The 12,515-nt window shown below is 41.7% G+C and overlaps 1 protein-coding gene across 21 annotated transcripts in view; it reads right to left on the reverse strand.

Moving 5' to 3' along the window:
- The window catches only part of TRPM3 (transient receptor potential cation channel subfamily M member 3), an 846,268-nt gene that overhangs the window by 124,035 nt on the left and 709,718 nt on the right, over positions 1 to 12,515 (reverse strand). For 19 of the 21 annotated variants that reach the window (XR_012072024.1, XR_012072026.1, XR_012072025.1 and 16 more), the window contains 3 exons: positions 9,597 to 9,697; positions 8,070 to 8,204; positions 1,639 to 1,689 (listed from right to left, as the gene is read on the reverse strand). Coding sequence is in view for 4 of the 21 variants with exons in the window: in XM_031677181.2 (XP_031533041.1) it covers positions 1,639 to 1,689; positions 8,070 to 8,204; positions 9,597 to 9,697 (287 nt within the window). In the remaining 17 variants the exon portion in view is untranslated. The remainder of the gene's footprint in view (positions 1 to 1,638; positions 1,690 to 8,069; positions 8,205 to 9,596; positions 9,698 to 12,515) is intronic. The other 2 variants (XR_012072021.1, XR_012072020.1) reach the window with 1 other exon arrangement.

The following is a 12,515-nucleotide window of genomic DNA, read 5'->3' on the forward strand; positions in this document are numbered from 1 at the left end:
TTAATCTTCTGAGGTACTTCCCCCTTGTTGAATTTCTAGGCAATTTTAAGCCAAGATAAATTAAATAAAATAGGAAGATTTGAGGAAAAGAGAAATGGGTTTGTTGAAGGCAGCTATGCTTATAGCTTGAAATGAGGCAGGGCATGGAAAGATGTGATTTTGGTAAAAGAAAAAAAAATCAGGTTGCTGGGTTGGATGTACAGATTATAAAGCATCTGGTTTCCTTGCTTTGAAAGAACTACAGGTTCCAGTCACATGAAGATGGGTAATTTTTTCTGTAAGATTATGTGGAAATGAGAAGAAAGTTCCCGAGGGCCAATTAAAGGAGGTTTTTTGTGCCCTTTACTCCTTAGCAGCAAAGGCCCAGCTGGTTAATAGGTACATTATAAGCAGCCAGAGGGCCTTTGTTTGGTCTTTTGAAGGAAAAATTAGAAAGTGGGTACAGGACACCTGAAGGGTAGTTCTAGCCAATGACTTCCCTATGAGATGAAAGAATTTTTTACCTTCCTTTGTAGCTTTCTCTAAGTATGTCCCATGGACTCTGGCAAAGAATTGCTACAAACTGGTAGGTAGGTATACCTGTGTGTGTGTGCAAACACGTAAGTATGGGGTGGGGGATGTGCTACCATCTATTTTATCCTTTGGAGTTAAAAACATCACTTTCTGGGAACCTTGTCGAGGGTTCAGAACTGAAGCTACCTCTAAAAGACTGAATAGGGAAAAAGAACAAGTACTTGGTTAAGATTAAATATAACCTCCCTGTGCCTCATTCTTCTCATCTATAAGTGGGAATACTACTATATAATAATAAAATAATAACTCTACTTCACAGAATTTTTGTGAAGATGAAATGAGCTAAGATGCATAGAAAGCTTAGATTAGTGTTACACATAATCTTCAATAAACCCTAGGTGTCATTATTTATTATTATCACTATATTATTATTAAAGGATCTGAGTTCTAATCCTAGCTCCTAACTAACTAACTACTCAGTACGGTTCTCACCTCCTTGTATTTCAGCTTCCTCATTTTACAATTGGGAATAAACCTACTTGATCCAAACCAACTGGCTTTCCTCCCCCTCAAATTAGATGATGAATGTGGAAAAATACGCTGGAAAAAATATGGGGGCAGCAGAACGGACTATATGTGTGTGTGTGTGTTGTAGTCTCTTTTCTCTGAGACTTTCTGAGCTATGCTTACTATGCTTTGTGTCATGCTAGAAGTGGCAGTGATACACTGTTGTCAGGAGCTAGTGAATACAGATATTTTTCATGGTCAGCATGGAAACTAGCTCCCCAAACAGCGGGGGGTATATAGAAAAACACAGGTAATGGCATAAATCCACATGGCATGGGGGAAAAGCCTAGAGTTCCACTATCCAAAAGCATTATGTCCAACGAAAGCATCTAAAACCACAGAGACTGGAGATAAAAACCGCAGCTGCATCATAAGCAGAGATGTCAGAGTTAAAAGACACACACCCACACCCACACAACCACACACCCACAGCGTCCTGAAATGAGCGGGGTCTGGCAGGGACAGGAATACTCTGGCAGCTCGTGCAAAACAGGCGCTTTCTAATCACAGGAAGCAGTCAAGACACGGCCTCCGACCTGCGGTCGAGAGGGTTCTTACCTTTTTGACATCCCTGACCAAGTGGTACAATGTGTTTGAGGGCCCATGTCTCTGAAAACAATAAAGAAGAATCAAATGGTTTTGCTAGTCAGGAGCTCTCACTGGCAAGGCAAGAAGGGTCTGGACGGAAGGGTTCTGGCTGGCGGAGGGGCAGTTCATTAAGATGAACCTTGTTGTAGTTGCTCAGTTGTACCTGTCATTTTCTAAACAAACACCCTGGCAGGTTTTTGGATTGTGGTTCCTAAAGAATAAGCATTTGAGGTTCTTGGTTCTGACTTTGCAAAGGAGGCCATCAACTCTGTAGACAGCTGGGCCAAAGCATCATTTAAGAGGCTACTTGTACAGTAGCAGGAGACAAAGGAGCCAATTTACCGCAGGAGAGAAGTACACTTTGGCATGTTGCCAACCACAACTTGTTTATTACCCATAATGAATGAGAAACTCACTAAAGCAGGGGTGGGTAGACCTTTTCTGTAAACTGCCAGATAGTTAATATCTTAGCCTCTGCGGGCTGTAGAGTCTTCATCATAACTGTTCAACTCTGCCATTGTGCGGAAGACATTTGTCTGCTTCACGTAAAAATAAAGTGAAGTAGTTTGCCATCACCTGTCTTTCAGGAATAGGAATACTAGATAACAGGATGCCTAGTTAAATTTGAATTCCAGGTAGACAATAAATAATTTGTTTTTTGTTTTAACTTTCATTTACTTATTAATTCTAATGTTGAACTTTTTTTCTTGTCATATTTCTGGCCAATTTTGTATTTCTTTTTTGTATTTACATATTCTTTACATAACAAATTAAAAATTATAAATGTAACCATATATCAGTGATTTGATTTACAGCTTCTTTTGCTTTTATGTTTCATCTTTTTTTTAAATTGAGATATAATTGACATATATTAGTTTTAGATGTACAATGTAGTGATTCAACATTTGTACATATGGCAAAATGATCATTACAATAATTATATTTAATATCAGTCACAGTTTTCAAATTTTTCTCTTGTGATAAGGACTTTAAGATCTAATCTTTTAGCAACTTTTGAATATGCAATACAATATCCTTAACTAGTCACCATGCTATACATTATATCCCCATGACTTATTTTATAAATTTGGAAATTTGTATATTTTTACCAATAACAATGAGTAATTTTGAATATAAATATGTCCCATGCAATATCTGAGATATACTAAAAATTATTGTTGTTTATCTGAAATTCAAATCTAACTGGGCATTATGTATTTTTATTTGCTATATCTGGTGGTTCTATTGGAAGATCTTGGACAGTGATGGCAAATACTTAAGCACAGTTGGAATACATTCAAATATTGAGACAATCCTTGTGTACCACCTCAGCTACTGGCCCCTTCATGTGGACATGCTCATCAGAACTCTTTTTCTGCTAAAGGATACAGTATTATGTAGGGATTAAACACACAGACTCTCGAGTCAGAATATCTGGCTCCAAAACTGGCTCTGCTGCTCACCAGCTTTGACCAGGGGCAAGCCGCTTAACTGTGACTCAGTCTTATTAGCTCTAAAATGAGGACAGATAATACCACTTATCTGGTAGGGTTGTTGTGAGGATAAGATGATGAAATGTTTATAAAACTATTAAGACAGTGCTTAGCACTCAATAAATGTTGGCTATTCTTATTACTGAGGCCATTCACTGTCTCATAATCCTTTTCAACAGAGTACTCCGGGGAAGTTGATTAGAGTTGACTGGAGAAATGAAATCTATTGGCCTTTCCTGATCTGTAACTTTTCTGTTTATTTCTTTCCAATCATTGGAATAAGTCACTCTACTCCCTTGATTCGCTAATTAATATGAATGTCATTCAGTTCTGTGCTTTATTTATTTTACTGAAAACGCCATTATTCTTTTTTCTCCAGGTTTACTGAGATAAAATTGACATATAACATCGTGTAAGTTTACAGTGTACAATGTGATGGTTTGATACTTGCATATTTTATGAAATGTCTGCCACAACAAGGTTAGTTAACATATTCTTCACCTCACATAATTACCGTTTTGTTGTTGTTATGGTGAGAGCATTAAAGCTCTCATCTCATAGTAGCTTTCAAGTATACAATATGGTACTGTTGACCATAGTCACCATGCTTTATATTGGATCCCTGAAGCTTACTTATCTTATAACTGAAAGTTTGTACCCTTTGGCCAACATCTCCCCATTTACTCCACTCCTCAGCCATCATTTTTTGGGCAGAATCTCCATATTATTTTCTGTATTTGGGTCCCTTGCCTAATATTAGTTAGCTGTCTATGCATGGGTTTATTATTGGGCTCTTGATTCTGTTTCATTGGTCTGTGAGTCTGTTTTAATGCCAGTATCATACAGTTTTGATTACTATAGTTTTGTGATATAGTTTGGAATCAAGAAATGTGATGCTTCCACCTTTGTTCTTTCTCAAGGTTGCTCTGGCTATTCAGGGTCTTTTGTGGTTCCATGAAAATATTAGGACTGCTTTTTCTATTTCTGTTAAAAATGTCATTAGAATTTTGAAGGGGATTACACTGAACCTATAGATGGCTTCAGGTAGTATGGGCATTTTAACATTATTAACATTTCCAATTCATGAACATTAGATATCTTTCCATTTATTTATGCCTTCTTCAATTTCTTTTATCAGTGTCTTACAGTTTTTTGATATACACATCTTTTATTTCTTTGGTTAAATTTATTACCAAGTATTTTATTGTTTTTGGTGCTATTGTAAATAGAACTGATATTTCTTTTTTGGATAGTTCATTGATAGCGTATAGAAATGCAACTGATTTTTGTTTATTGATTTTGTATACCGAAATTTTACTGAATTTATTAGTTCTAACAGATTTTGGGTGGAGCCTTTAGGATTTTCTGTATACAAGATGATACTATCAGGAAACGGAGACAATTTTACTTCTTCCTTTTGAATCTGGATGAAAATTTTTTCTTTTTTTACCTTTTTTTTGACTGATTTCTCTGGCTAGGACTTCCAGTGCAATGTTGAATATGAGTGGTGAAACTGGGCACCATGGTCTTGTTCTTGATCCCAGAGGGAAAGCTTTCAACCTTCCACCACTGAGTATGATGTTAGCTATGGGTTTGTCATATATGGCCTTTACTATGTTGAGGTGTGTTACTTCTATATCCAATTTGAGAGTTTTTACCATGAAAGGAGGTTGAAGTTTCTCAAATATATCTTCTGTATCAATTGAAATGATCATATGATTTTTCTTTCATTCTATTAATGTGATGTATCACATTTATTAACTTGCATATGTTGAACCATCCTTGCACCTAGAGATGAATTCTACTTGATCATAGTATATGATCTTTTTAATGTGCTTCAATTTGGTTTGCTAGTATTTTGTTGAAAATTTCTGCATCCATATTTATCAGGGACACTGACCTGCAGTTTTCTTTTCTTGCAGTATCCTTACCTGGCTTTGTTATTATGGTAATGCTGGCCTCCTAACATAAGTTGGGAGTGTTCCCTCCTCTTCAATTTCTTTGAAGAATTGGAAAAGAATTGGAGTTAATTCTTTACATGTTTGGTAGAATTCACTTGTGAAGCCACCTGGTCCTGGGCTTTTCTTTATTCGGAGTTTTTTGATTCCTGATTCAGTTTCCTTACTCATTACTGGTCTGTTCAAATTTTCTATTTCTTCATGATTCAGACTTAGTAGGTTGTATGTTTCTAGGAATTTATCAATTTCTTCTATGTTGTCCAATTTGATGGCATATAATTGTCCATAGTAGTCTCTTATGATCCTTTGTATTTACGTGGTATCCATTGTACTGTGTCCTCTTTCATTTATAATTTTATTTATTTAAGTCCTCTTTTTTTTTCTTGGTAATTCTAGCTACAATTTTGTTTACCTTTCAAAATACCAACTCTTAGTTTCATTGATCTTTTAAATTGTTTTTCTAGTCTCTATTTCATTTATTTCTGCCCTTTGTTATCTCCTTCCTTCTGCTAACTTTGGGCTTAGTTTGTTTTTGTTTTTCTGCAGGGCTGCAAGGGCTGCTGGGGTCTTCAGGTCCAGCAGCCAGGGGCCAAGACAGCTAGCAGTGGTAGCTAGAGTCAGTGGTACCCACATATTTGGCTGTGGGGACCAGCTGCAGCTGTCTGTGTAGTGGCAGGGGCCAGCTGCCCAACACATACACAGCGTTGAAGGCCTGGGCTAGCAGCAAGGGCTGGGGCCAACTGCAGGTGCACTGGCAGCTGCGGGGGGCCCTGGCTGTCAGTGGGCATTTCTGTGTCTGCAGGGTGTCATCACAGGTGCATGCAGACCAGTGTAGGCCAGTGACATGAGTCAGGCCAATGGGCTGCAGGTGCACAGCTGAGAGTCTATTTGAAATCAAGTCCAGTGGTGCAGGCCAGTGACAGAAGACAGGGCAGGAGCTGGGCTCACAAGCAGGTTGGGGAACCTTGGCTGTTGACATGCGCTCCTGTGGCTGCAGGGTTTTCCCACAGGTGTGTGCATGGCTACGGAAGTCATTGAAGGGAGTTAGGCTGGGGGCTGCAGGTGCAGAGCTAGGGAGAGCAGCTGCAGGTGAGCCTAGTGGTGCAGGCCAGTGACAGGAGGCAGGGCTGAATCCAGGCCCACATGCAGCTGTGGGGGCCTTGGCTGCTGGCATGCACTCCTGTGGCTGCAGGGTCTTACAGTTTTAGAGTCCTACACTTCCGTGGCAGTGGTGATGGGCGTCAGACCAGCAGGGTGCGGGTGCACAGCTGGAGGTGCTAGCTTTCAGAGTGTGCACAGCAGTGGGGGGTCAGCCATGGGGCTAAGGCTAGCCTCTTGCAATCATACAGCCACAGAGTCCCGGTCCGGCTGCTGGTGTGGATCTCAGGCTCCAGCAGTGGTGAGGGGAGAGGGAGCAGTGAGGGACTCAGGTGGCTGGTGTCTATGAACACAAATATTTGTAGGGCAAAAATCAGTGAAATGTGCAGGGGCCTGTGGAGGCTGTGCTGGCTGTTAGTTTCTTCAGTGGTGAAAGCTGCCAGGATCCTCTGCAGAGCAGGTCACCAGGAACTGTGGTCGCTCAGCCATCAGACTGGCTCTCACAGTGTGTCTCAGCCTTGCGGGTCTCTGGGTGGGGTGAAACTAAAGCGTGTCCTTTGTGCAGTGCCCTGAAAGGCTCACGAGCTCTCCCTTTCCCGGTGAGGGGAACTCTTTCTAGTTGGCAAGCTTCCCTGGGCACTGAGCGGTACTGGCCTCAGGGGACCAGGTGATACAGGTACAATGAAACTTTTCTTCCCCTCCTTTCAGTGTGGTTACTCTCAGATTTTTCATTCCATTGTGTAGCTGAAGTTTCTTAACTGGACTCCTGAACTCTCCTACAGCTGTCTCTGTCTGTGGATAGCTGTCTAATTGTTGATCTTTGTTGGGGGGCAGAGGCTGGGTCTTCCGCTCTGCCATCCTGGCCCATTATTTTTACTGAAAGTCTTAATATGCAGAAAAATACCAAGAAAAATCTTCAGAGAAAACAGAAATGTGGGACCACTCTGCTAATGTGCTTCCTGTTTGCAGCAGTGGGAATGTTACAGAGCCAGGTGGCACCAGCCAATACCTACCAATGGCTGGGGACAGGTCAATAAGCTCCATCTCATTAGTGCTGTGGCCAGTGGGACAAACAAGCATTGGACATGTAAGAGGAAGAAAAATATCTGAGAAAGAAGCTTTGGTTCAGAAAGAAGCTTAGAAATTTTGTGATCTTGAATTAGCCAATCCATTTCTTGGCCTCAGTTTCCTCATCTGTAAAATGGAGGGGGGGTGGAGTATCTACTTTTTAAATTCCATTGGCTTTTAGCAAGTATCAGCTCAGAGCTAATGTACTTAACTTGTTGACTACTCTCAAAAAATTCATAAATAGCAGTTTTTCTTTTGATTACTTCTTGGTATCCCTAATGAATGAATTAACAAATCTTTACAAAACAAAGCCTTTCTGGTGACTTGAAACAAGAGGTATTTTACATGTTATTCTATTATAGTGGAAAATGAATGAACTTCATAGCTCTGAGGATAGTAAGATGGTGCAGGATAGTTAATTGGCCTCCTTTGATGCTTGGAGATAAATCAGTCTTCCTCTGCTGATTGCCTCAAATATCCTCTGGCCTTACAGAATAAAGTGTGTTCTCATTTCCAGAGCCTGTGGTTTTGTGTAAGAATCAGAGAACATTACCCTTCGGTGATCACATAACTTTCTGCCTCTTATATGCTGACAACTGAGCAGTTAAAACAAGTAGAATCTTGGTGACTCAGAGTTTGTGGTCTACACAGGTCTAAGGGAGTATTTGTGAAAAATGATCCATGCATTTGGATGGGAGGGCAGGGACTCACAGACAAGTGGGGGGCAGGAGAAGGTAAAATAAAAAATGTGGAGAAAATAAAAAGTGCCTTAGCTTGGTCCTACCGTATTGTACAGTTCCTCTAGCCTGGAGATGGTGAGAAAACGGTGCATGCTTACTCCATTCTCTATGAGTAATTTCACAAAATCCACTCTGTCCAGAACTAGGGCATCCAACATGGCTTGCTCCAAAGACCCCACCTGCAAATCAAGTCACTGAGTTAGTCTGCCCCAGGGTCTAGGGTGTACAGTTCTCTGGAGTTCATTGGAACAGTTTAAAAATCGATGCCTTTGACATCTGGTAAACCTTCAGCACATCCAAGAACTTGCTAGCAAGAGTTTCCCAACTCCACGTTTGGGACAGTCACAATCTCTTCTCTGTTTTGGGTGGGGCCTGTCTTTGCAAACAGAACACAAGGATTTCTAGGTCCAAAAGTTATTTCCTCTGTGAATCTTTTTGTTGTTCTGGATTCTGACAAGGTGCAAGGGTTTACAAGGCTTTCCCTCTCCCAACTCTCTGATCAAACTTCTACAAAACCACTGAAGTGCCAAAGTGGGTACTTCGCTGTCTTCATTTTCATCTCCTCTAGGCTCTGGAATCAGACCCCTGGCTGACTTGAGAAGAGGGACCTGAGTAAACAGACCAGAAAGCAGGTTGTTCTTTTTTTTTTTTCCCCTCCAGTTAAGTGATAACCTTGCCTCCATCGCACCCATTTCCACATGGAGACCCAGTAACTATTTAGGTCATTTGGTCTGCTTACTAGGATTTTATTTAATTTCTTTCACAAAATTTCCCAGTGTCCAGCCTTCTTGATAAATCTTTCCACACTAGCAATCCACTGGCACAAGTGAAGCCATGGGCTCAATCCTAGGCAGATGCTCTCTGGGGGGAGGAAGGGTTAAAAAAGACCTGTATATGAAGGTGTTGTCCTTCAGTGATTCCAGGCACAGAAATCAAATTCCAGGCTGCTGGCTGTCTCCTGGGGATACATGCATACACTAACCAATGGCCAATTTTCCAAGTTTTTATTTTTGGTAGAGTCAATTGAGGGAAACAAACCAAGAACAGTTATATAAAGCTTTGGTTGCCTCTGTGTTGTTTTTGGGAATAGGAAGGACCTGTGCTCAGCCTCCAGGACCAGATGGCACCTGCACGTGGAAGCCTGCTAATTCTGTATCCTGAGGTGCGACCCAGCCACACACAGTGCCACCACTTGGAAGCAGCAACCTCCAATACAACCAGAAACAAACTGCTAATTCCACTCCTTCCTTCATTCTAATACATACAATTTTGTCATATGTATTTCCAGGCATATAAAAGAAATGGCATCAGCTGCAGATAAAAATTGCTATCAAAGGCCACTCAGAGAGATGGAAATGTTTGGAACATTTGGAGTTGTGCTTTGTCATATCTTCCACCAGGTGACAGTGTTTTCCTAAATATAAGAAGGGAACTGAGATGGAGGACAGCTACAAAGGAACACTTCTACCCTAAAGCAAAAGCAGCAGTTTCCAGAGCCACAATCAGAGATTCCTTAAACAAAAGCCCTTGCCCAGGCAAGTGAGCTTTTTGGGTGACAACATATACTCTACCGGCCACTGTTGCCCATAAATAAAGATCTGGCTGCGAGCGATGTCGACTCTGTTCCAGGCTAAAGCTAAGCTCAGTTGGTCTGGTGCTGAGGCATTGGCTCCTGTGTGTAAATAAGCAAGAGAGAGAAAACAATGATCAGTTATCATATCAAGAAGACCCACTCCATCACTCTTCCAACCACCCTCTCTTCCTGAAGAGCAGACTTGGCTGCACAGCAGGGGTTCTCCTACTCGGCACTATTGCTGTTTATGGCAAGATAATTATCATGGGGTCTATTCTATACACTGTAGAATATTTAGCAGCATCTCTGGGCTCAACCCAGTAGATGCCAACAGCACATCCCCCACCAAGTTACGACAATCAGAAATGTCTCCAGACATCGTCAGCTGTCTCTTGGAGGCAGGGGAAGGGAGACAAAATTAGCCTGTTGAGAACTGCTGCTCACTAGCCTTGCTAGTCAAAGCGTGGTCCATGGGGCGGTGGCGGCAGCGGCAGCAGCGGCAGCAGCGGCAGCAGCAGCAGCAGCAGCAGCAGCAGCAGCAGCAGCAGCAGCAGCAGCAGGGCATCACTCAGGCACTTGTTAGAAATGCAGAACCTTGGGCCCTACTCCAGACCTATTAAATCAGAATCTGTATTTCAACAAGATGCCAGGTGATTTCATGCGCACAGTGAAGTTTGAGAAGCACTGCTCTACAACACATTTGGTTTCTGCTGGCCAATCTCTGGTTTCAAGGCATCATTTCAATTGTATATTGTGTGGTGATGGTGCCCTTTGTCAACCAGTGAGCCAGCTTTACCACTATACTGAAGAAGAGTTAAGAACATCTTTTACAAGAAAGGCAAACAGATGGCTTAGGTTTACTTTGATTTGTGAGTAGAAACCACTGAACAGTTCTTCAGTTTCCCATTATTCTCTAGACTTTGTTGCTAGATCTGCACTGTCCATACGTAGCTATTTAAATCTAAAGTACTTAAAATTAAAACTTTAATTCCTCACTAATACTAGCTACATTTCAAGTGCTCAATAGCCACACAAGGCTGGTGGCCTTTGAACTGCAGAGTGCAGATACAGAACAGTTCTCTCATCACAGAGATGGTCTACTGGGACAGAGCTGGTCTAGATCAATGCATCCTGTCCATAATTGCAACCCACTCAGCAGCTGGATGTGAAGTTGAGAATGGTAGGTGGAGAGAGCACTGGGCTACAGTCAGAGGATCGGAGGCTGTCATTTCGCTGCTGTGACACTGGACCTCTCTTACCATTTTACAAATGTCACTGCTGATTCTGATGTTTGTGAAGGAAGAAGGGAGAGAAAATGCGGATGCTGCCCATTCCGCTAGGTTCTGCAGTAGTGGAGGCCCAATGCAAGGTGCTGGGGATAGGGCTGCCGTATCAGTGATTCCCAAAGTCTGCTGCACATCAGAATCACCTGGGAAGCTTTTAAAATATCCCTATGCCCAGGCTGCACCCCAAACCAATTAAATAACAGTGCCTGGGGTGGCCAGCCAGGCACTGACATTTTTGAAGATCTCCAAGTGTTTTCAATGTGCAGCCGAGTTTGGGACCCACTGTGCTACATACAGGCTTCCTTCCCCTGCTGACTCTTCCCTCTGGGCTTTGAGATAATGACAAGAAGAATTAGGCAAGTAAAGTGTCCTCTAGATGGGCCTTTCTCAAATTTGAGCATGCATAAGAATAATCTGGAGAGCTTTTAAAACAGATTCTTGGGCCCCATCTCCAGAGATTCTGATTCAGTAGGTCTGCGGTGGGGCTGAGTTTCTGTATTTCTAACAAGTACCCAGGTGATGCCGACGCTGATGATCTAGGACCATCCTTTGAATGACAAGGCCCTAAAGAGCTGTGGTGCTGTGTTCCCTTTATAGGTCAAAGGGCATCTCTGATTTTGGTGTGCAGACATTGATGGGTTCAGTTTAAATCACATACTTGTAGGAAATTAATTAGGGTTTGGAATGATGAACATTAATTCAGTTTACACTGGGATTTTTCCATTAAGAAAAGATTCCGTATCTCTTCAGATGACAACAGGGACTGCAAGCTCATACCAGCGTAACTGGCGTAAATAAGTGATAAATAGGAACGTGTCAAAATGCACTGTCATCATTTAAAAGGAGAAAACAAAGTGAAGGCTCATCGGAGTTACATTTAGGGATATACTTTATGCTTTCCCGTACTTCCTTAGCTGTTCTGTTGGTCACTGCCGACCTGTTGTAATGGTTTAATCATTGCCTTTGCCATTTGTATGCCACAAATTTGTATGTCACCCAAGTCAATAGTAGCTGCACAAATCTGAACAAGAACACACAGCAGGAAGCAGTCACTGAGGTCAACATGAGCTGCCTGAATGCAATTAGCCAAGTGTCAAATGAAAGCATGAAACCAATCAGTTTTGACTTTTCAAAAATTGAAAATACATCACTCAAGCATGGTCCGAGCTGACAGTTTGGATCAGTGGTTCTCAGTGAGGGTAACCAACCATCCCACTTTGCTTGGTGCAGTCACAGTGTTAGCACTGATATCTCTGCAATTTGGGAGACTCCTTGCTCCTGTACAAACCTGTTTGGCTGGTCACTCTATTCTAGCCTGTGGTTGCACATTGAAATTGCTTGGAGAACTTGAAATATACTCATGCTTGGGATGCATCCCTAAAGATTCTGATTTATCTGGTCCTGGCACTGCAAGTTTTAAAAATTTCCTGAGAACTTTTAAGAACTGGAGGTCCTTAACCTTATCTAAATATTAGAATCACGAAGATGAGGTGAAGAACCTCGAATCTAGATAATATATAGCCATTCATTCACTCATTCATCTGTTTATTCATTCATTTATGCATTCAAAGATACTGACTTCCAAGACTTCTCATACGGCAGGCACTACACCAGTATGAGAAGGTAAGTCA

Source organism: Vicugna pacos, chromosome 4 (assembly GCF_048564905.1).
Source record: "Vicugna pacos chromosome 4, VicPac4, whole genome shotgun sequence".
Lineage (NCBI taxonomy): Eukaryota > Metazoa > Chordata > Mammalia > Artiodactyla > Camelidae > Vicugna > Vicugna pacos.